Here is a 26,668-nt window from a genome sequence, read left to right on the forward strand (position 1 = left end):
TCAGAAGTAGTGACGGTACCAAAACACCCAGATCCAAGACAACATAGAAAACTAATGAATTTCCTACATCGTCTCTGCCGGATCGAACCCGCTACCTCGGAGTGATGCACCAGACCAGTGTACACACTACTCGACCACGGTGGTCGTCACAGAATAGAAAGATCTAATTGTATTGTGGAAACTGGTTCCACTAATTTCGAAAGTTAGCCAGTCGATTCCGTTTTAGTAGCAGTTGCAAGACTTGAATTCGTGTTTAAGGTAACCAATGTTCGACTATTATTCAAAACTAAACTTGCAAACGCAGAATAGTAATAACTTAGTTCTATTTTACTTGTTTACACTCGGAGTATTATGGGAAAGCTTTAGACAATTTAAATAACGTTAATTAATTTGATCAGCTATTCAAATGTTTGTCTAGACTGTATTGTGTATTCAGGAACAAATATCTCGTCAGTTTAATTATGAAATGTGAAATCTATATTAATATTATAAATGGGAAAGTGGGCCAAACCGTTGAACCGTATGAAGTAAATTTGATTTCCAAGAAAGGATATAGGTTACTTTATATCTGACATGTACCAACGCCCTAAAATGCGAGCGAAGAAACAAGCGACTACTAGTATTTCATAATCGTCATTTTTTTTTCAAGCATTTTGTTACCCTCGTGATAATAAAGTTTATAACATTTTTATAAATACTTTGAATTATGAATTGGTGATATAATTGGATGTTTCATGGGAATGTTCCTTTTTGCTCAATGAATGTAAATATTATTATGCAAAAATATATTTAAAGAGAAATACAAAAATTTATTAATCTTACTCAGGAGTCCCGGTAGTGGTATATTTATATAGTGGTATGTCAAATATAAAGTAGGAAAAAAGTAAAATAACAGCCTGGAAATTTCCCACTGTTGGGATAAGGCATTATATCCTATTAAGGAGAAGGCTTGGAACATATTCCACGACGCTGTTCCAATGCGGGTTCGTGGAATGCACATATGGCAGAATTTCAATGAAATTAGACACATGCAGATTTCCTCGCGATGTTTCCTTCACCGCCGAGCACGAAATGAATTATCAACACAAATTAAGCACATATATACATATAGTGGTGCTTGCCTGGGTTTGAACCCGAAATCATCGGTTGAGATGCACGTGTTCTAACTACTGGGCCATTTTGACTCTCATGAAATATGTAAACATTATATTACTAATTTAAACTGAGTGCAACAACGAGAACTTAGAGGTTAACAACGCAATTCTCTTGTCAACCTCTTACTGTAGATTGATGTTTATAAATTTTAAACAGCAATCGATATTATGAAATTCAAATAACACGCCTGTTTTTCAACAATTCAGAAAATATAGAATCCAGAGCTAAAAGGAAAGGAACGGGAGTAATGAAAGAAGGGAAGTTAGTCCTTGCTGTTCTTATTTCTAAGGCCAATATATAAAAAGGTTTGCCACTAAAAAACCAGCGGTACCCTCTCCACCTTTTCAGGAGGCGCCACAGGATTTCTTTCGAATGATACTGTGACGTCCTGACTTGTACTACTACCAAGTCCAAGCTATCATAACTAATACATAAAAGAGATCTGTATTACAGCCCTTTCCGGTCCCTTAATGTCGGTAAATACTACAGTTTTACGTTTTTTTATAAAATTGCTGGTTGGAACGATAGCAAAGTATTTTTTTATGGTATAGGTTGGCGGATGAGCATATGGGCCACCTGATGGTAAGTGGTCACCATCACCCATAGCCAATGACGCTGTAAGAAATATTAACTATTCCTTACATCGTCAATGTGCCACCAACCTTGGGAACTAAGATGTTATGGCCCTTGTGCCTGTAATTACACTGGCTCATTCACCCTTCAGACCGGAACACAACAATACTGTTATTTGGCGGTAGAATAACTGATGAGTGGGTGGTACCTACCTAGACGGGCTTGCAAAAAGCCCTATCACCAAGTATACTAGCCGTAATGTGAATCCTAAATACCATGTTTTTTATGATTAGTATATTGCTACTCATATTAATTAAGGAATTACTAATGTTTATTACTTGTGTTAGGAGTGAGGACGACAACATGGAGTCAGGATCGATAGTGTCTTGAAACCATTGAGCTATTGACAATTATGAGAGCATACAATATGTTAAATATGTTATGGATGTTATATGTCCAAGTTTACTATTAAACTTTTTTTATAAATAAATATTGGACAACATCAACAACATCTATGTTATATAATATATAAGACAAAAAACCCGCTGAGTTTCTTTCGCCAGTTCTTCTCAGGTCAGGGTATTTTCTTTTCCGAACCGGTGGTACTGTTTCAATTGACCATCAATAAGAAAGTGTAATACTTCTATATTGAATAAAGTTATTTGAGTTTGTGTTTCATCACAAACATTCAAGAAAATTAGAAGTTACAACGGTACCACAAACATCCAAAACCCAAGACAACATAGAAAACTTGAACCTTTTTCTATATCGTCTCGGCCATGAACACACAATAGCGTCATTTGAAATAAAATAATATTTGCGACGCTTACCTAACTCAGAAAGTATATAATAACTTCCGCATACCGCCTTTTTACCTGCCCAGAATAACTGAATCGATGGTTTTTTTTGTGAGTCTTTTCCCTTGTTTAGTCTGTGTGTATTGGATCACCATCCACCGCCATCGGCTATATTGTATCATGGTTTGAATGTTAAATGAGCTAGTAATTACAGACACCATAAATAGTTTCCCAGGTCATGGATGGTTAACATATCTTACGGTACCAATGTATATAAACCGATATATACCTTATTATATTATTAAATAAGCAATGCGTAACTTACCCTGACACTTATAAGTTACAAGTCCTGTTTATTCCATATCCCTTGAAACTTCTAAAATATACAAAAAATAGCTTTTAGTTGTTGTTATAACCTACTTGCATGCTAAATTTGAAACCCTTAATAATTATCGTTATGGAGATAGAGCTACTTTGGTTCGAAAATATAAATGCCAATTATTCCCTATCCCGTGGGAATTTTGAAAAATCCCTTATTAGTGCACCTCTAGGACTTTTAAGGCATACATGTGCAAAATTTCAAGTATCTAGGTCCAGTGGTTTAGGCTGTGCGTTGTCTGTCAGTTATTCAGTAACGGAACAGTTTTATATATATTGATTCCTTAGCGTACCACTTTATTGTTTCGTAATATTTCTGTGTGCAGTGAGTACAGTATATTACAATTTATATAAGATTAATATTAAGAGACTGAGATCATACTGGATGAATTATATGTTTAATAATAAATATCTTACAAAATGATTCTGTAAGAACTCACGAAATATTTGACTGAAATACATAAAACCGTCCATCGGGATATAAACACTTATATATTTTAATATTAATTTGTTTTTCAAAAGGATCAGAATAAAAACTTTTTTTTTGACAGCGAAATTGTCAATTATATTATTGAAGTGACTTAAATGTATTATTTTATTTAACTGTCAGTCACGACTGTCAAAACTATTACGAGTTAATTCAATAGTTCCCGTGACGTAGGCTTATAGATTTTATTAGAAAATTACCTTATATAAATATATGAGCATACAAAATAAGTATGACTATTGTTAAATATGACTATTAGCTAAGTACTCTATTTACATGTGGTTTAGCACTTTAAAAAGAGTGAAACTTATTATCCTTATGGGTTATTAACATAACCTACGTTAAGGATGATTAAAGACTTTTTGAAGTTGTAATTGAATTTATTTTTATCACATCGTGAGGAAACTTGAATGTGTCTAATTTCATCGAATGTGCATTCCACCAACCCGCATTGGAACAGCGTGGTGGAATATGTTACAAACCCTCTTTCTAATAGGAGAGGAGGTCTTAGCCCAATAGTGGGAAATTTACAGGCTGTTAATTTTACTTTTTATTTTTAAGGTCTTTGGTTCTCTATAAAGAAATTGCTGTTGCAACTGATTTTAATTTTGTAATAATACAATATAAAATACACTTTATTTATTTATATTTTTTTTATATATAACATTTATTTATCTTAAAATACAAAGGGATGTTACTTGAATATAAAACTAATTAACAATAATTAAGAAAAAAAAATTTAAGAATTTAACTGGTAGCTTTACTTTAAATTTGACGACCTCCGTGGTCGAGTGGTGTGTACACCGGTTTTCATGGGTTCGATTCCCGGGCGAGTCAATGTAGATTAGAATTAGTTTTCTATATTGTCTTGGGTCTGGGTGTTTGTGGTACCGTTGTTACTTCTGCTTTTCCATAACACAAGTGCTTTAGCTGCTTACATTAGGATCAGAGTAATGTATGTGATGTTGTCTCATATTTATTGATTAATATAATTCCGTAAAATGATGATTCGAAAGTGCTCTTAAAAGTAAATTTAATAAAGTATATTCTAATTTTGATTATGTTTATTACAAGTTATCAACCAATGCACCTAATCCAGCATGACACACGGAGCAGAAAGCCTATGTTCAGTATAAGATTCTATTCGGTAACGATAATGATCTGATAAGAGATGAATAACATTTATCAAGAGTTACGAATAAATGATTATTTTTAAAGTATATATTACAGTATCAATAAAATAGTAAGAACAGACATATTTATTATTCAATTTTTGAATTTCTCAATTCAAAAATAGAATTCTATCTATTCAATTAAATTCTATCTGTAGAAAAAAAATAATGTTTGTGCTATACCATAATTTAATTTTCTGCTTAGTTTCTTCAGAGTATTAATTGTAAAGAGGAACCGCAATTCTAATAAAAAAAAATACAAACTCAAGCGACCACCTACACGTAATGCTTTTGCGGCAACATGTGTAAACACCCTAATTAAAGGCAGTTTGTAAAATAATCAAATTCAATAATTAAACAGCGATATTAGCTGTGTTCGCCTGCGATATCGATTTTATATTTAATTGTAAATTTATTTATCGAAAGAGGTTATACCTACGTTTGTTAATGGTTTTTAATAACATTATTATGATATAATTATAGTAAAATTATCATGAGCTATGAATAAAAGAATATAAAACAATGGACGAGGCGCATGAGGCACCATTAAAGTGAAGCAATAAAAGTGAATACAAAAGAACACCAGTAGTATGAAAAGACTTCTTATTTTTTTATGGTATAGGTTGGCGGACGAGCATATGGGCCACCTGATGGTAAGTTGTCACCATCACCCATAGACAATGACGCTGTAAGATATATTAACTATTCCTTATATCGTCAATGTGCCACCGATCTAGGGAACTAAGATGTTATGTCCCTTGTGCCTATAGTTACACTGGCTCACTACTGTTATTTGGCGGTAGAATAAGTGATAAGTGGGTAGTACCTACCCAGACGGGCTTCCACAAAGCCCTACCACCAAGAAACTTGTTTTTTATTTACACATAATAGAATATAACGTTAATATAATTTAAGGGAATTTTGACATAGCAATAAATTTAACATTAATTTTCAATAGGCTTCACCTTCATTTTGTTTTATATGTGGCGAAGCAGCATATTAAGCTAAACTATTTGTATCTTATAAAAAAGTCTTTTCCCACAATAAATCTTACTTTCATCGCACCCTGAGAAGTTCCAGCGCTCTGCTGTCTGAGTCTAAAACGATACAAGGAACATCTTCGAAGAATTCATTGCAACTTAATCTTTTATCAGTAAGGTTAAATTTAGATTAAAGTACAAATGGTACTTACGACGTTTCGGAAGGAAGCTAGGAAAATGTACAATTTATGGTAGCTTGTAGAACACTTTAGAAGATTCGAGGTGCAAGTTCAAGTGTAAAAGCTAATTACTTGATTGGTTGCGATGCTGTTTTGCTAATTGGTTTGGAGGAGGGTCTTTGAAAGAATGCTTCTTTCTATAATTTGATTCTTTTCTCAGCTCTCGGTACTTAAAAGAGAAATTGCCTGAAAGAGATCTCTTTTGAGAGTTTTATTCAAAAATCAAAATTAAAATAAACTTAATTCAAGTAGTAGTATATAAGCACTTTTGAATCGTCATTTTACAATTAAGTGAAGCTCCCACCAGTTCGGAAAGTAGATTCTACCGAGAAGAACCGGCGAGAAATTCAGTAGTTACTCTTTTTCAACATTTAAAAAATAAAAAGTCAAGTTAGTTAAATAAAATTATTTAAATTAATATATCCTGCTTGGAAGTCAACAGGTATTAACTCCACGCTTTTTTATCATCTTCAAAATCTTGTATCGAATAATATGCCTTTTTCAACAATGTATTTTTTACGAAACGAATTTACGAAACGGCAAAGTTAAAAATGTCTGCGGAATTTTATTATAGAAACAGATAACTTTCGCCAAGAAGGATTTATTGTTTTTATTCTTTAAAGAGGTTTTGTGAAGTGTAATAAATAATAATAAAAAAAGATAGATATTGTGGGACAATTAGTTAAATTGAAATTTCTTTCTCTTTGTGTATTAAATAACAGGCACACACACCTCTTCTAGACCAGACGACTTATAGACACATTATATATGCACAGATGTCTGCTTCGACACTTGTACATACGCTATTCATAGTAAAGTAAAAGTAATGTAACAGCCTGTAAATTTCCCACTGCTGGGTGGGAAATTTACAGGCTGTTACCACCTCCTCTCCCATTAAGGAGAGGATTTGGAACATATTCCACCTCGCTGTTCCAATACATGTTGGTGGAATACACATGTGGCAGAATTTTGATGAAATAAGACACATGCAGGTTTCCTCACGATGTTTCCCTTAACCGCCGAGCACGAGATGAATTTTAAACATAAATTAATCACTTATATATATAATGGTGCTTGCCTGGGTTTGAACCCGAAATCATCGGTTAAGATGCACGCAACTAACCACTGGGCCATCATGGCTCTTCGCTATTCATACACTCTCATAATACGATGGTACGGTTACTCGACAGAACAGGAAATAATTCAGGCGCAAAATCAAATTTACATGCTTTCCGAGGTACGGAAGCGTACACTGCTAACTTCTAGACTAAGACTACTGAGAATTTGTTGACGGAATATTCTAATAACTTTTATCGGATGGACCTCGGTTTGGACCTGAATGTCAGGACCAATGGCCTAAAGCAGCTAACCGAAGTAAATAAGCATGTGTGAAAGTAAGTAAAAAAATAAGTAAATAAGACTGTGAGTATATTTACACAGGTTTTAGCAAAACTTTCGCGACAGTCGAAGACTTCAATTTATTTTGGTCTGGCTCGTCCTTTGAGACTTTGGCTACAATAAATAGAATAAGTTTCGTTTCAAATATTTGCAAAATAAATTAAGTGTTTCGATTAAGTACACTTTCACCAAAATAACATTTGGTACAAATAAAACTCGTTAACGAATCGATTGAATTAAGCCTCAGTTGATATTTGAAGTTTGATTTTGAGTGACAGATTGATTTGGTGTAATTTGTTTACCTTATAGGCTATTTATTATCGTTGAGATTTTTTGTATAAAAAAGAGCAATGCACTTTGGGAATTACTAATATTCCTATTTACCCCTTCAATTAACTGTGCGCAATAGAAGTGAGGGCGACGAGATATAAGGGCCAAACTTTTACATTGCTTGGCGGCCACAGTACCGCTGTTGATGTAAAAGTAGTAAAGTAACAGCCTGTAAATTTGCCACTGCTGGGAAAAGGCCTCCTCTTCTATTAAGGAGAGGGTTTGGAATATATTCCACCACGTTGTTCCAATGCGGGTTGGTGGTTGGGGTAAAAAAATATAATAACGAATAAAACCAAATATTCTAAGTATCAAAAGCAGTTAAATTTCAGGCCACTCGATTGGGTGGAACTGCTTTAAAATTCAGTGACAATATTCAGTGGTTTAGCCAGTTGGACAAGAGCCCCGGTGCGGTGGAGCAAAAATTAGATCCTTGCTTTCGCTTGCTTGTGGTTTAAACTTATATCAAGCCTTTTAACTGAATAGATTTAGATGAGGAAAAAACGTAGTGCTTCTAATAAAAAGTTTGATAAAAGGAAATAAGTAAAAATCTGAAATTAAAATATTTTCGGTTAGCTGTTCACTTATCTTTCGGACCTTAGTCGTAGTAACACCGCTAGCCCTATAAATACTATCAAATTGACAAGATTAAAAAGAAATAAAAAGAAAGAGAAAGCGTGTGTTATAGTCTTAATAGATTAATTTTTCCAGTTGGATGTTCCACACTTTCTGCCTGAGAACATTTTTTCTTGGTTGTTTCGTTCATACTGTGACTAAATATAAGGCGACAGATCCTGAGGTACTGGGGTTAATGCCTGGGTCATTGTTTTTGCAATATCGCCTTATACTAAAGCTTATTACACATACGACAGCATAGACACGTTGGGAACACAATTGAATAAGGCACAAAGGGGGGGGGGGGCTATTAAAGATATTGATATCTAAAAATGTGCGTTGAGTAGGAAAGGTAATTTGACTTCCAACATATTGGTAAAATCCCATCTAGACCAGACCAGACCAGAGGAACTCGTCGTCGTTCAATGCTTGGTAATCAATTTCATATCCATAAATACAAATGCATGCTGGCAACTCCAAAAAACATGCTGGCACGTTAAAATAACACAAATATAGTGACCGAACGGACAGCAAAAGTAATTGTCTGAAAATACAATAATAAAACTAAAAGAAGACCAGGGCAGGTTGACAGAAGAATTTTTTTAGTTAGTTTCTCAGAGTATGGAAGTTCTAAGTTTGTACGGAAGTATATATACTTACAAATACATAAGACAACTAGTAAATGCCGTTCTTAAGCTTCAACTCTTTCTGGTCGAATCGAATTTTCCTGCATAGCTGATAAGTCTCCCTTGAGATTGGCCGTTATAGACAAAATCGATCAAGATAGTTCTTTCTTTTTCTTAATAAAGTATTTTATATTTTTATATTCACATTATTTGCATATCATTGATTTCAATAAGGAGTATTTATTACGTTATGGATTCTATCAATTCGTTTGCTTTTCTGACACTACAACACAGTTTCATAAGGTCCTATCACAAAGCTAAGAGCATAACACATAATATAATGTTGGGATAATACAAAAACTCTCCTCACAATCAATACTTTATCTCTCTTGAAGTGGTTCACAATCATAACTGATACAAGATTGATTATTTTGCTCGATCCTTCCAATTCGACGACTAAAGTAAGTATGACCATTTCTAGGCTTACTCCTAGTATTTAATGTTTTCACGCCCCTCTTCCGACTGTAGCAACATCCGGTTTCGATCCATTTAAAAAACAATTTAGTTTAGTCAAAACCGGATGTTGACAATCAACGCAAATTGTAACAACTATTTGAATCGAATTATTTATGCTGATACTACTTTAATACATTAGAACAATAAAATATGATCATATTAAAATAAATATGCTAACAATAATAAGGTTTAATTTAATTAATTTTAATTAACTGGCAACCAACTAATACGTCAACATGAAAAAAATGGGGCTGTCATAAAATTATTTAAAGAAATTAATGAAAAAATTCTATATTTATCTAAAAAAGTGTAAACAGATATTCTTGGATCATAAATAATAAAATATACGTACAATTATACAAAAATGAACAGATATACCTACATCAATAATTCTACCAAAAATAAAAGTGACATTGTCAAACCAAAATAAGAATGTTTAAAACCCAAAAACATGTTGACAAGAGCCAGACAACGAGCGCACAACTATCCATCCCCGGACCCGCCGCTCAGCTCCGCCTCGCAGACACAGGACCCCGCACAAGGAAGTAGTCTGGTGTCTGCAGTTGCGTCGAGCTCGAGCGACGAGTACTTCTCCCCGCCGACGTCGCCAACACCTGTACGTCGAGCGGGGAGACGCCGGCCACCGACGGGCTTGGGAGCCAGAGGCCAACCGGTCTCGAACAGGGTCCCCGCTTCCGGTGGTGGTGTGCAGCGCATGCGATGGACACAACCCATCAATGAAAATGTCATGCGCGCATACTATGGGGCTACAAAGGGGGGAACTAACCTCACGGCGTACCGTGTTAGGATGCTCTCTCTGTTTCAGGCGCTTGAACCAGCTGTCAACGTCTCGGCTCAACGACTGTCGGATCAGGTGCGAGTCATTCTGCGTAACAACAGGCTGAGTGACACCGTACTTGATCGGATTCGCTCGGAAACATGTAATAGCGGTGTCACTTCCGGCCCGTCAACGCCCGTGGTTGAGGAACCACTTCCTACAATACCACAGGGCCCAGAACATGATGACGAGGGCGGTGGTGACATGGCTATTACAACAAGTAAGTACAGTGATCATTTGAGGAGCGCACTGGGGGATGCGATTCGGGAGTATCGTAACACTCCCGCTGAGCTTAGGCCACGGTTGCCACGTTTACCCATGACTAAACGGAATAGGGACCTAGTGTGCACTCTGGATTCACTGCTCACAGATTATTTTGAGAGCAGTGAAAATCTCGAGGATACGCACTCAATTCTGTTTTGTGCGGCTGTTGCAGCATGTCGTGTAGCTGGTGTTACATTTGAAGACACCGAACGTGCTACACGACCAAAGGCTGTTGCACCGGCCTGGCAGAGCAGGATTGAGAAACGTATTAATGAGACCAGAGTGCTCATTGGAAAACTATATTGTTTTAAGGAAGGGAATACGCGTCCACGTGTAATGCGTTTCGTGGGGCGGGCGTTCTTGGGGACTGGTATAGGTCCGCAAGAATATCCGTCCCATGTCGTGGAGCGTATTGACTTCCTAAAACAAAAAGTTTATGCATGGGCAAGCCGCATCCGTCGGTACAGGCGGCGAGTGGACCGTTATCACTTGAATCGCAAATTCCAGAGCGATCAAAGGTGGGTGTACAGAACGTGGGAGCGACTCGACCAGGATGTGAGCGATGAATGCCGCCCAGATGATGATGCCACGAATACATTTTGGCGCAACATCTGTTCGGTGCCCGTCGACCACATTGAAGGTGATTGGATGCTGGAGGTCAGGCAAGCGTGCGAGCCTTTGGAAGTGATGGGAAAAATTTCCATTGCTTCTGAAGATGTAGCCGCTGCAGTTCGATCCGTTTCCAACTGGAAGTCTCCGGGACCGGACGGGCTGCATAACTTCTGGCTAAAATGGCTACGCAGCTCGCATGAATGCTTGGCATCCCAGTTCCAGTCAGCTCTAGAGTCTGGGTCGCTACCACAGTTCCTTACCACCGGAGTCACCCACCTGCTCCATAAGTCAGGTAGTGCAACGGATCCTAAAAATTATAGACCGATTACTTGTTTACCGACGGTCTATAAGCTCCTTACCGCCATTCTGGGAGATAAGATTAATAGTCACATACAGAATAATAGTATTTTGTCTGTCTCTCAGAATGGATGTAGGGGTGGATCACGAGGCACTAAGGAGCTACTCCTCATTGATATGACCATTAGCCAACAGGTTCGTCGTTCTCGAAAGAGTCTGTCGACATGCTGGATAGATTACAAGAAGGCCTATGATTCCGTGCCGCATACATGGCTCTTGAGGGTGCTGGAGTTGTATAAATTAGATACAACTCTATGCAGTTTCTTGAGATCATGTATGGGGCAATGGCGGACAGTCCTTCGCTATCCAGGATGCCGAACGATTCATGGTAATGACGAACCGATAAGGATTGAGCGGGGAATATTCCAGGGCGATAGTTTGAGTCCATTGTGGTTTTGTTTAGCCTTGAACCCCCTAAGTACTCTCTTGGAGAGTTCAAGGCTGGGCTATCGTTTGCGGAGAGGAGGTAAAGTAATATCCCACCTACTTTACATGGATGACTTAAAGCTCTTTGCACCTTCAGATTCACAACTAATGGAGTTACTAAAGGTAACAGAAACTTTTAGTAATTCTATTAGAATGGAATTTGGAGTTGACAAATGCGCGGTTATGCATGTAAAGCGAGGAGAGATTATGGAATCTGACGGATTACAACTTTCAGATTCCATAAACTTTAAGTCACTGTCCGCAAACGAATCATACAAATACTTGGGTATGTCGGAAGCGTTAGGCATCAATGTGACCGACATGAAACAATCATTGCAGGAGCGTTTCTTTGGTCGCCTGAAAAAGGTACTCAAAAGTCTTTTATCGGGTGGCAATAAGGTTCGCGCCTTCAATGGTTGGGTCATGCCGGTCTTGATGTACTCTTTCGGCATACTCAAGTGGACTCAAAAAGAACTAGACACCTTGGATAGGAAAGTCCGTGTCCTGCTGACTGCATATCGAATGCATCATCCTCGGTCTTCGGTGATGAGATTGTACATCCCACGGAGATGTGGTGGCCGTGGCTTTTTAAATGCCAAGACCCTACATAACCGTGAGGTATACAAACTCAGGGAGTATTTTGTCCACACTGACTTGGATATGCACCGAGATGTAGTTACAATGGACAAGGGACTAACTCCGCTCTCCTTAGGCAAAGAGAACTGGCGCAAACCTGTAGTACTAAGTACTGAGAACCGCAAGGAGGTATGGAAGTGCAAGGAGTTACACGGACGCTTCTATCGGGTCCTTCATGGACCCGATGTGGACTTTATGGCGTCCGTATCTTGGCTACGGTTCGGTAACCTATTTGGTGAAACCGAAGGTTTTGTCTGTGCGATTATGGACGAAGTTATCATGACGAACAATTACCGGAAGTATATTGTGAGGGATGGCACGGTGGACATATGTCGGGCGTGTCACACTCCGGGCGGATCCCTTAGACATATTATTTCCGGTTGTTCTCGTCTTGCTAACGGAGAGTATTTGTACAGACATAATCAAGTGGCCAAGATTATCCATCAACAACTTGCACTTCGATACGGTCTTGTGGTATCAGAGGTACCGTACTACAGGTATGTGCCCGACCCAGTTCTCGAGAATGGTCATATCACACTGTACTGGGACCGATCTATAATCACTGACAGGACTGTTGTCGCCAACAAGCCTGATATAGTGGTGATAGATCGGTCAGAGCGCCGCACGATAATTGTTGACATCACCATCCCTCATGACGAGAATCTCGTGAAAGCTGAGAAGGATAAACAAATAAAATATCTTGACTTAGCTCACGAGGTTGTCGACATGTGGGATGTGGATACAGCAGTTATTGTGCCGATAGTTGTTTCAGCGAATGGCCTAATGGCCAAGAGCCTCGACCAACATCTTAAGAGGCTCTCGTTAGGCAGCTGGGTCAAGGGCCTGATGCAGAAGGCAGTACTCCTCGGCACGGCGCGTATTGTGAGGAAGTTCCTCTCTTTGGAGCCCTGACCACCGGTGGCTTAGACCCTGTTCCCGCCACTGGTTGGTCTCTGTATTTTATATTTTTAAATATATTTTATACATATGTTTGTATTTTATATTTAAAAATGTAACTTTATATGAGTAAAAATAAATAAATAAATAAGGTTTATTATGTGGACTATATAAATTACGAAAGAACGACGAGTTTTGTTTTGAAATCAAATATTATTATTCATATTTTATTCAAGCAACGTTCACAATTAAATGGTTTGAATTGTCAATGTTTCTACTCTACTACCGTTTCGTAAAAACAGCCTACAGTGAGAAGCAACGGCGAGCAATTCGCAGACAATCTTTTTAAATAAACCAGATCAAACCAGATTGACGTACAGACAATGAATTAATAATAATAACATTTTAATAAACATGTTTATCAACTTTCAGACTTTAGAGTACCTTTTTAGATATTATAATTTCTCAATAGATTGAAGAAGACTAACTTGAGATGCTTACCAATATAAAAATGAAGTTTTTTGTTTATTATTATTTGCTTCAAATAAAAGAATATTAAGTCTATGATAACATATAAATAAAATTTTAACAAAAAGAAAAACCGACTTCAAACAAAACACTATTTTAAAACAAATGAATATGCACGAAAAAGTAATAAAAATAATTGCGTATTCAACATATTTTTTAGAGTCTTCCTAAGTTAAATGAAATGAAAAATATTAGACTACTTAAAAGTCGATTAACGATTATATCATGTAGTTATAGTTATTGGTATATTTGGAGCCGGTGTCAGCCACGGTGCCCTTGCCCCAACAATCAAAAGAAAGAAGCGATACGAGCCCCTTGATTGATCCAGTATATTATTTTGTAAAAGGTAATTTGTAAAAAACATATTTGTCAAAGTATTCTCGTATTGATTTTTGATAGATAGACTGTAGGGTTTTATTGGCTGACACCGACTCCAAATATAACAATAATTATAACTACATGATATAATCGTTAATCGACTTTTAAGTAGTCTAATATTTTTCATTTCATTTAACTTAGGAAGACTCTAAAAAATATGTTGAATACGCAATTATTTTTATTACTTTTTCGTGCATATTCATTTGTTTTAAAATAGTGTTTTGTTTGAAGTCGGTTTTTCTTTTTGTTAAAATTTTATTTATTTTTTGATTTTAAGTGAAGCTGATGTTGACTAACTAATTTTTTTTTAATATGGATAGATTAAACGTTCCGTTTATATGAGTCAGAAACTACTTCGAGGACAATTTCAAAGGAAACTTGCGAATAAAGCAAAAATAGACTTTCGAAAATGCGGATTTAATACGTCACGCGGCGTAAACTACAAGGATCCCTCGAAAGAGCTGTAATCGAACTCAGCAAAAAAACTTTGAAAAAGACCAACTATATTTCGTACCGTACATCATATGACATCACATCACATACACAAAATTTGATTAAAGATATTAAGAAATTCTGCCCCATATAGCACCCTAACTGCGAGCTGTATAGGAGTTCCATCACTACATAGTATAAAACAAAGTCGCTTTCTCTGTCCCTATATCTTTAAATCTACGCAACGGATTTTGATGCGGTTTTTTTTAAAAGATAGTGTGATTCAAGGGGAAGGTTTGTGTATATAAAACATAAACAATATAGTAAAGAAACACTGATAATTTTAGAATTTTGCGATGTGATGTCGTAAATACACAAATTCTGTAGTATATTTAGTATCAGTATTGCACCCGTGCGAAGCCGGGGTGGGTAGCTAGTTGATTATAATATTCGACTATGATAATTACATAAACATAACCAGATTACGGAAGGTGACTCAAATATCCAAATAACCTATAAATAAAAGATTCGACCGAGTATCGCTAACGTGCTCCTCAGAATTGTTCCGTTCCCTTCCGTTCCGTTACTTTGTCATGGATCCTGTACTTAGAACCTTACCAAACTTTCACCAAATTACCCTTGAAGTATATATTTTATATTAAAAAAAGAATGATCAAAATTGGTTAACGTGATTTTCAGTTATTCACCTATTTGTCGCGCATATACATAATGCAAATTTAAGACTTACGTCGTTTTCATATGGATGCCGTCATTGGAAAAAAATAAAAAAAAAATGGGACCCCACGGGAATGACTACCTTTCAAACAAAAAAAAAATTATCAAAATCGGTCCACCCAGTGAAAAGTTATGAGGTAACAAACATAAAAAAAAAAAAAAAAAAAAAAAAAAAAAAAAAAAAAAAAAAAAAAATACAGACGAATTGATAACCTCCTCCTTTTGGAAGTCGGTTGAAAATTCAAAGAAATTATACTTTTATGAGTTCATGGTATGAACAAAGTTTGATCTTCGTTTTCGTAAATTGTTTAAATGTGTTTATATTATTATGTAAAATTGATAACTTATGTTTTTGTAGACAAATAAATTAAGTAAAGGCTGTCTAAAATTTAGACATTTATAAATCTCGATAAAATTTGACAGTCATTATTCAGTAAACATCACAAACGGATTACTTGATATAAAATATTTTATTTAATATAACATTAATAATAATCTAATCGAAGCTTTTTTTAAGCGCCACCCCAGGTTACTGAAATAATACGAGGGCGCTACATTTATTTAAAAGTGGAACTAGGTGGTGCTGACTGTAATCATCAAATTTCTACATCGTGATGTCTAAATTTCCTTGATTGATAAGTGCTTACTCTGATTTTCCACCAATAGTTATAAATCTACACCTTTTAAACTATTAAGATAGCAACTCGACACCAAATAAACAAATTTTTGTAGCCTTGTAACCGGTTCAAGGTTTATCAATTTAAATAAACGTACTTTAAGTTATAAAATACTTCGGTAATTGCAAAATTTTCAAGTTATAAAGAACATGAACTTTATTTAATAAACGTTACGTAAATTAGAACAGTAGAAGTATTCACATATTATCTTTACACCTGAGTACCACTAAGCAAGCATTATACACATATATATTTTTTAGTTCAGGCTTGTAATTGAAAGAGCCAAACCAATTAAGTGAGACAGCGATACATTTTTATTCATTTCAAAAGAAAGATCATTGTTATTTTTATAATAATAATGATAAATATGAGACAACATCTCATACATTACTCTGATCCCAATGTAAGTAGCTGAAGCACTTGTGTTAAGGAAATCAGAAGTAACGACAGTACAACAAACACCCAGCTCGGGTCTGGGTGTTTGTTGTAACTGGGTCAACATAGAAAACTAATGGTAGTCTACGTCGACTCGGCCGGGACCTCAGAGTGGCGTACCCATGAAAACCGGTGTACACACCACTCGATCATGGAGGTCGTGGAATTTTTTATCTTAAATCTATTTATTCGATTTTTTTTTGTAATAAATTAAATTTGGTATATATGTGAGATTTGTTTTTTTTTTTAAATAAACTAAAATCTATAAATTCTGTGTATTTGAGATGATCGCTGGTCTTAAATGTTGAAAAAGTTTGACGTGTAGTGTTTGATTAATATTTTCTGTTAACAATAAGATTGATTAGTAGATTTTGCGATTCAACGGTGTGATGCTGCTAGCATTTTTGCCACAACAGTAACTAAATTAAAAACTAATTCTTACTTGGTGGAAGGGCTATGTGCAAGCCCACCTAGGTAGATACCACCCATTCATCAGTTATTCTACCGCCAAAAAACAGTACTCAGTATTGTTGTGTTCAGGTTTGAAGGGTGAGTGAGCCAGTGTAACTACAAGGACAAGGAACATAACATCTTAGTTCCCAAGGTTGGTGGCGCATTGACGATGTAAGGGATGGTTAATATTTCTTACAGCGTCATTGTCTATGGATGATGGTGACGACTTACCATCAGATGGCCCATATGCTCGTCCGCCAACCTATACCATAAAAAAAACTAAAATCGATTTTTATTCAAACAGTACAATTCACAGTAAAATTATCTTCTTAATTGTAATTGTTAAATATTATATATTCTTAGACGAATGTGAATTTTACTTTGATAATTCATTAATTCAAATCAATTGAAAAAATAAAATAATAAAAAAGCCAAATCTTATACATAACATATATGATAGAAGAACGAAACTAATACTCGTTGATTTACAGGTAGGATGTATATATACACATATACTTAATTGTATTTAACTAAGACAATTTTGTATTTTGTCGATTTACAACGATTAAAAAGTGCTTGTAAAGACTGTGAATAAAGCTTATGAATGCTGACAACCAATTAGCGAAATTATTTTCAACACTTGACATCAGACAAGCGACTACTCTAAAAGCTTGACAAATCCGATTTACGTAAGCTCCCTCATACGCGCTTCTTTGTTACACACCACCCTATAGGATAGGGGTGACGCGAAGGTTCTATTGTAATATTTTTCTATAAACATGTTTAAAGTTTTATAATATTTGTGGTAAGCAAAGAGCTCTACCGGCAAAGAGCATATCGTTGTGTTCCGGCTTGAATGGCTAGTGACCCAGTTTAAGAGCTGTTATAAACAACAAAGTATCCAGTTCTATTTTGGTGGTGGCTATCTTTTGATAATATTTCTCACAGTGGTGGTGTCTAAAGGCGGTGGTTACCACCTACCAGCAGGTGGAAAATATGCCCATTCACCGATCTTGACTATAAATAAAACTCAGTACAATATTATACAAATATAGTATGTATGTAACTGTATTTTAGTAATCAGTAAGAACAACTATTTAGTATATATAAACAATTAGTTATCTTCCTTAAGATTTAAATAATTAATCTTCTATACATATAATAAAATTGGAGTGTCTGTTTGTAATATTAAAATAGCCCTTTTTTACTCAATGTCTATGTATGTATACACGGCACATACGAGTATACCAAAATAACATTTTTTACAATTTTTATCTGTCTGCCTGTTTGTTCCGGCTAATCTATGAAACGGTTGGACCGATTTTGACGGGATTTTCACTTGCAGATAACTGATATAATAAGAAATAACTTTGACTACAATAATATATACTTTTTGTTAAATTCAAACGTGTTCGCGGGCACGGCTTGTTAAAATACTATTTAAATGAGATTTTAATGAGATAAAATTGAGCGGACGTATAATTGTATAAACTTCATGTCTATGTATACGTGTTATAATCTGTGAGTATATGTGTGTACATTTTAGTTTGTAATAATTCAAATTAAGAATATTGCTATTTTCATTGTAATGAATTGTTGAATATGTTGTGTAGCTGCTTGAAAGCAGTAATGTTGCTTTGCACGCATTCTAGGTATTTGAGCGGAAAATTTATCTTTTACTTATTAATATTCTAGGAGTAGAAATATGGTACTAGTGGATACAGTTATAAGTCTAAAGTTTCCTTGCACGTAGGGGTTTAGCTTTGTTACACAGTTCAATTTTAGAAAACTAAAGAGGAAGAGATAACATAACTTTAAGTAGAGGATGTCGTGCACGTTTCCTTCTCGAAAAAACTTGTTTTGTTAACAGTTCGCAAAGCTAAGCTACTCTAGATTTAACAAGTTTACGTGAGTAGCTGAAAATTAGCTACTCCCGAAATGCAGAAAAAAGGTTTGACATGTATTTCACCACGTTTCGATTTAGTAATTACATTGAAATTATATACATACATGCAGGTTTCCTCACGATGTATTTTTCCTTCACCGAGCACGAGATAAATTCGGAACCCGAATTAAGCACATGCAAATCCAAAATCTTCTTCAGGGTTGGAACTGCAATCGCCCCTTAAGATAAACGTTTATCTTTTAAAATTAAAAATAGAAAAACCCATTGATTTATTAGCAGGATATGCTATGAACTAATGCAATTAATTCACGTTAACGAAGCTTTTAAATAATGTTATGTATTTTAGGACATAAATTTGGCAATCAGTGTCTGAAAGATCAGACAGAGTATACCCGTATAGACGTAGATTAACAAAATTTACATTGAAATTTCATGCAGCCATTTTAGAGAGGATATTTTGAGCATATCGTAAGTATTTGAAATATTCTTCATATTGTTTATTAATTTTGGATGATTATTTAAATTCGGTTTTACATAAATACCATCAAATGTCTATTTGTATGCTGTTGGTATATATGTTACCAAATGCTTATAATGAAAAGCATGACCAATTTAAAAAAGTAGAGCTTTGAACAGAATTCGTAGCAAAAACGAAACTTTTTTTTTAACGTCAGAATAATTTAAATGCGATTACAACAATAATTTATATTGCTTGACATATTCCTAATCATATACGTTTATAATTAAGTTACACAAAAATCTTTAAATTTATATTGTATTAATATTACAGAAAATCTTTCCAAAAATATGTTCCAGAAATCTGAAGAAGGAGGACCTGTTCAAAAGGATATCAATATATCAACAAATAAATGCTGTGTTACTCGTTTATCTCGTGAAATATGCGAGGACCACGAATTCAGCTGTATGGAGGTAATTTAAAAAACATTTAAAATTACTTACAATACTCTATAGTTAGGATTTACTGATATTCCTTAAGCTTACTTGTATTAGGAGTGGGGTCGACAAAACCCAGGTTTCAGGATCGAACTCCCTACTTTTACATCGCCAGACCGCCCTTAAAACCATTTCACTCTTGACACAATGAGTGACAATATAACCGAACAAACATGACCCTTAATGGTAACCAGTAATCTCATTTTTTCACAGACATTAGTACTCTAAGTAATTCTTTAAACGCTCAAATTGATTGGTTTATTGTGATAGTTTACGTTCTAAGATAAAAGTTTCAATGTCTTCTGAGTATAAGTTACAATTCTCTGAAAGCAAAACTTTAGAGCTTATTTCACCAAGCTACTCTTGAGTGAGAGCATGATACATAGAGCATATAATATTTCGATACATAAAGGTGTCCTGATGATGTCTTCCTTTACTCCCAAGCCTGTATTAAGTTTTAAGAATGAAATAATATTTTAAGACTCAGTAGTACCTCCGAAATTTGTACATGTAATGTACAAACGTTTTTTTTTTTAAAGATAAAGTGATTTGAGGGGATGGTTTTTGAATATAATACATGGACAATATAATAAAGAAACAAAAAAAAATTGTAGTATACTTAGTATCAGCATTGCACGCGTGTGAATCCGGGCGGGTCGCTAGTCATATAATCATCGTATTCTCAGCCATCTCGGCTCTCATGTTCACCAACAACCTAAAATCTGAATCCGTGTAATAAGCGCAAGGCTTGTCCATATCCTATTGCATTTATCGGGTATTGTAATAAGCCTTGTCCATATCCTATAGTATTTGTCGGGTATTGACTAATGCCGTCAGACAGCATTGTATATGTGATATGATATATTGGTTTAATTAGGATTGACTGGCTGACTGGAAGAGTGGCTAAGCCCATATAGCTAGAAATTTCGGATAATCGAACCAAAGCGACAGGCTTTGATAATGAAAAGATTGGATTAAGATTTAAATTTAAATATGTATTATATTATATCATATTGATCACAACAAAAAATATTAGTGTGTATTATACATATTTATCGTAGTGAATAAACAGTTACATACATTCAAAATCAAAATAAACTTTATTCAACTGGGCTTTTACAAGTAATTTTGAATCAAATATGAATTAACAATTAAGTGAAGCTACCACCGTTTCGGAAAGTAGATTCTACCGAGGAGAACCGGCAAAAAAGTCAGTAGTTTCTCTTTTTCAACATTGGAACACCATGGTGGAATATATTCAAAACATTTTCCTTAAAGGGAGAGGAGACCTTAGTCCAGCAGTGGGAAATTTACAGACTGTTATTATTTTTGTTCTGTATAAGTAATTTGACATTCAAAAGGAGAAAACAAAGCCATTTGTAACAGCACAATCGCTTATCAAAATGTATTAATACAAGTATGACACTAACTTTATAAATATGATTCTATTAAATTTAAAGTTATTTCAAAGTCTTTTAGATCAAAGTTGCTGCAACGCGACTGCAATTTAAGCGTAAAATCCGAGGTATAAGCCGCACAGACAGCGTTACACAGTGTCTGCCAAATCCGACCATCCATTATAAACAATGATTTGGGGCAATCGGATTTATTCGACTGGACAACTCTTAATTCTCTCGTAATGCTGTTACGAATGTTTATTCTTGAAATATAAATATTTATGTAATAGTATATATAGTTCTTAACATAAGAGTTTTTAAAATTAAGTCCGTAAAAGATTTTAAATTAAAATGGTTATTTTTATTAATACAGTTATGTTAAATACGGGATATTTACTTTTTAATTGATGAAGCTCGATATTTATGAATATTATATTACTTAAATACTCGTATATGCAAATATGAATTAAAATTAGTTACTGTATAAATCTTGACCGTGTAGAATGGTAGCTAATAGAAACTCTATTTATTTTGTACTTGCCTGCTTTTTAAGTATTTGCACTAACGATGCATAAATATGCCATGAAGAATTCCGGTCAATCCGTAGTTAAAATGCGAGAATTTTTTTTAAAGCTCTTACTTAAATTACTTTTTAGCGGTAGCTTTTTGCATCTGCGGAAAGTAATTTTCAAAGGCTTTTAAAGACTTAATATGGAATAAATTGTAAAGCAAATCAGAGCATTTTTTATTGATCTAGATTCCATTTGATTTATCCAATTCTTGTTATTGCAGTCTAAAATATTGTGTCTGCAGCAGAGCCCATGTCAACAACAACAACTGTTGCCGGTCTGTTGATTTAGTTTCTCGCTTAGCTTTATAAAATGAAAATGCATTTATTTTATTGTTCACTTATTAAACATAGTACCGGAAAATATCACTACATGGTATATAACAAAGTCGCTTTCTCTGTCCCTATATAGGGATATTTAAGCATACATAGGGATGTATGTTTAAATCTTTATTACGCAACGGATTTCGATGTGTTTCTTAATAGGTTGTTTCTTAAAGATTTCTTCTTTTTATATATATATTATTACAATTTAGTAAAAAAACACTGACAATTTTAGAAGTCATCCGTGCGAAGCCATGGCGGGTTGCTAGTTTAGAAAAAAATATTAAATTGAAACAGGAACGGTGTTTCGGAAAATACATTTTTTTGAGGATTGTTTCAATCAACTTATGTGATATGTTTACTTTTTAATATGATATTAGTTATAACATCAAAATGTAAGAAATTCAAATTTAAAGTTAATCAATATTTGACTCAGCCATGATTAATTTTGTATAATAATGTTCCGGTTTGAAGGGTGGGTGAGCCAGTGTAACTGCAGGATTGACGATGTAAGAAATAGTTAATATTTCTTACAGCGTCATTGTCTGTGGGTCATGGTTACCACTTACTATCAGGTGGCCCATATGCTGGTCCGCCAACTTATACAATAAAAAAAAATATTTTGTCATTTATATGGTAATCCATATACATATAGTATAAAAAAAACAGTCCCTCCCCGCCGTCTGCTTAGATCTTTTAAGTTACGCAACGGATTTGAATGCGGGTTTCATCAATAAGCAGAGTGATTCAAGATGAAGATTTATATTTATTAGACGCATATTATTATCTTGCCTAGCTGAAAATCTCAAAAAAAATACTATTTGTTCTTGAATGTAAAAGACCCTTAACATATTCATGTGAATCCGGGAAAGGTGGCTAGTTAATAAATAAAATACAATTAGAATGGATCAATTTGGTCTTTCTGTTTATTTTACTTATAATCTATTGAAATTGTCGTAATTAAGCCATTTATTTAAATATCTCGTAAAGTGTATTTTAAAAGTATTGGTGAAAAGGGAAAGAATAAATGGATTTATTTTTTTAAATGAAACTAGTTTTCTATATATTTTGATATAAACTGTTCACAAATACATATTTTAATATTTTAAATGTTATATACATATTAGACAAAAGCGAAACCGTACGCTACGCAACTTTTCTTTCAGACCTTATTTAATCCATACCATTCAAGAGCAGTACAATTCGTTCTATCTCCTAATTAACATTTATTAAAAAACAATCAAGTATAAAACTTTCCACAGACAAACTTATATGTAGAATTTTCTGTAGTATTCATATAAAATTTAAAGAAGTAAGAGAACAGATCAAATTACGCAAACTTTGACAACATTGTTTAAAGATTCATACATTCAATTTCAGACAGTTGTCAGCAACTTACGAACTCGTGCAAACAATGGACGAATTATCAATTGCATTCACAATGGTCACGTTCTCAACACCTGAAAACCTGGAACGAATCCAAAAAGCGCAGAACCACCTGGCCGTTGCGCTGGAACACCTGCAATCGACTGTCCAGTACTTGGAAGTCGAGAGGATCAATACCACGGAGCTTGAAGAGATTTTAATATTGTGAGTATACTCTGTTATAACTGAAATTAAATTAAGCCAAGAATTGGTATAGTGATGGTTTTTTTTATTATTCTTGTTTTGTTTCAGTCAGAGAAATTAGTGATGAAAAAGTACTTTAGTCTTACAAAAAACATGAGTGTTTTTCAGTAATTGTAATTAATTATTTAACGTGGGGTTGAGAATTAAAATACAGAGTTACGTTTAATTGATTTTTATAATAATTAAAAAAAATATCTTGTATGTTTAGTGAGTGGGTTTATAAGTCTATCGAGGTCCAAGGTTGAGGTCTGTATTAAGCGAATAAAATGTTATTGGAATTCTTTTTTCATTCTTTCTTAAAATAGGAGCCAATTGGTCTAGTGCTTAGAACACGTACATCTTAACCAATGAATGCGGGCATAAGCCCAAGCAAGCACCACTAAATTTTCATGTGCTTAATTGAAACGAAAAAATCGTGACGAAACCTGCATGTGTTTAATTTCAACGAAATTCTGTCACATGTGAATCCATCAAACTACATTGGAGCAGCGTGGTGGAATGCATCTACCACTCTACTTAAAGGGTGATGAGGCCTTCGCCCATCAGTGGCATATTTACAGGCTGTTTCTGTATACATATATATTATAATATCACTATAATATTAACTGCAAAATTAGCTGGTCTCCCTGGAAAAATATCGCGGTAGCCGAAAACGGTAATAAAGATTCTCATAATTTTAAAATATCATGTTATCTTATATTTTCAGTTACAAAACATCCACGTTGCTAGTTTGGAACGAAACGAATATAGCGGCGGGCGCGTGGCACTACACTTCGTACAACTTTACAGAGAAAACATACAATTTCCTTGAGAATTTAAGAGAAATACAAAACAACTTGTGGATTGTAGTTCGGTAAGCTTAGTCAATATTTATTTCTACTAGTGGCGTTTGTAATCGAAATTCTCTGACCTTATATTTGGCTGATGTTTTGCTATTTTTCAAATGCTTTTGTATTTATGAACTTATTTTAATGATTGTTTCTGCGTTATGTTCGATATAATTATAATGATAAATATGTGTCAATATCACGGGTTTATTTAAAAAGCACGTCTAGGCATTTGCCTATGAGAGGTCACAGATACCACTGGTGGTAGGACTTTGCAAGTCAGTGTGGGTAGGTATCAACCACTTACGATTTATTCTACCGCTAATCATCAATACTTGTATTCTGTATTATGTTCTATGTTGAAGAGGGAGATGTAAATAATGGTTAAAAAAAATCTTTTGGCACCAATGTCTATGGGCAGTAGTGACCACTTACCATCAGATGACCCATTTCGGGTTAAAGTATTACAGCGCCAATCGTTTATTATTGGACATCGTTTATTTCTAATGTATGATGAACGGATGGTACCTCCCAATATGGTACCCATTAGTATTAAATAATTTATTAAAGCCATGGACTCAACTTTTTCATTTTTCAAGCGGCTTCGTATGCCAAAGAAAATAAATGGTATATGTTTTTCCAAGAAATAACATAAATTCTTCAGTAATGTTGTTATTTTGTCACGAATATTTCTGAAATACGTAACAGTCTGTAAATATCTCGCTAGTACGCAGAGCATAATAAACTCTTAAGAAAAAGCATTGGAGCTTAATCAACCACGCTGCTCCAATGAGGGTTGGTGGATAAACAAGTGACCGGAAATTTCATTCAACAGATGTAGGTTTATTAACAACGCTTTCTTACGTCGTCGAGCACAAAATTAATCACAAAAACAAATAGAGCAAATGAAAACTGCTGATTTTCGTCTATTGTGTGCAGGCCTTCTCACGATGTTTTCCTACAACGAGTACGAGATGATTATATACAAAAAAGCCCCTGAGTAAGGTCGCCCTGTGTTTGAGCTCAGAGTCATTGGTTTTGATTTATGTCTTGTGCACTACCATATGTCTGCTGACAAACACCAAAAATGTTTGACCCATTGGGCTGATAGGCCTCTTTTGCCATTATAGCTCAATACTAATTGTATGAATATAAACCAATCAATTAAGGATAATAAAATAAAATATTAAAAAAGACATTAAAGAAAAAATGAAAATACGATTGAATAATCAAAACTACAAGAAATATTGTAGCTTAGCATAAGACTATAAGAGAGCGTCTATTTGAAAGTTTAATTTTATTCGGCAAATATGCAACATAATATTGGGCCATTGCATATGAAATGGTTGCCAATAATGGCTTCCAGTGACCAACTTTTGGAATAAAACAAGTCTGAAACATTTACCTAATACTTCTACATATATAAGTGCAATCAAATAGATGACGATGATGATAGTATGTGTCAAGTCTTCCTAATTTTGTCGAGTTGTAAGCACAGATCGTAAGGTCTTAAGATCCAATTCAGATTCTGATACTAGTTTACTAATGAATGCATACGTGTTTGGTATCTAAAAGCAATTTTCCCTGTATCGATATATGTAAATAATGCTCTTACATTAATTTCCTGAACACGTTCACAAGAAAAATGGATTCAACAAAGATGGAATGAACTTATTCATGTAATATATAAATACATGGTTATTCCATAAGACTAATATAATTATTTTCGGGTTAGTTTTAGTTCATTAAAAGACATGTCACGTGGTCTTGGGATTTAAGCCCAAGTTAGTGCAGTAAGTATTATTATCGTTTCAGTGAAGTCATCACCGCAATATGTGTTTACAAAAAATATATATGACTTATCTATATTTATTTATACATACGGTAAGGTAACGTTAAAGTATTGTGTTTGGTTGTTACTTAAACTACTACTTTAAAGAAACGTGGTATCAATAGCTTACTGACATAAGTATAACTCTAAACGAAAATAAAGTAAATAAAGAAACATAAGAGGACTTATGTGGTCACTTGTTCCCTCTAGGACAGAGGTTTGCACCTTATTCCATCATAGAATTTCATATGACACAAGCTAGTCTTCACGATGTTTACCTTCAATTAAAATATTCAAT

The 26,668-nt window shown here is 34.6% G+C and overlaps 1 protein-coding gene across 1 annotated transcript in view; it reads left to right on the forward strand.

The window, feature by feature from the left end:
- Nucleotides 1-26,668, forward strand: part of LOC124534483 (atrial natriuretic peptide receptor 2-like) — a 36,497-nt gene that overhangs the window by 2,125 nt on the left and 7,704 nt on the right. The window contains exons 2-5 of the mRNA XM_047110386.1: nt 19,279-19,308; nt 19,657-19,770; nt 23,464-23,673; nt 24,419-24,565. Coding sequence (XP_046966342.1) covers nt 23,498-23,673; nt 24,419-24,565 — 323 coding nt within the window. The 5' untranslated portion in view covers nt 19,279-19,308; nt 19,657-19,770; nt 23,464-23,497. The remainder of the gene's footprint in view (nt 1-19,278; nt 19,309-19,656; nt 19,771-23,463; nt 23,674-24,418; nt 24,566-26,668) is intronic.

Source organism: Vanessa cardui, chromosome 12, assembly GCF_905220365.1.
Source record: "Vanessa cardui chromosome 12, ilVanCard2.1, whole genome shotgun sequence".
NCBI lineage: Eukaryota > Metazoa > Arthropoda > Insecta > Lepidoptera > Nymphalidae > Vanessa > Vanessa cardui.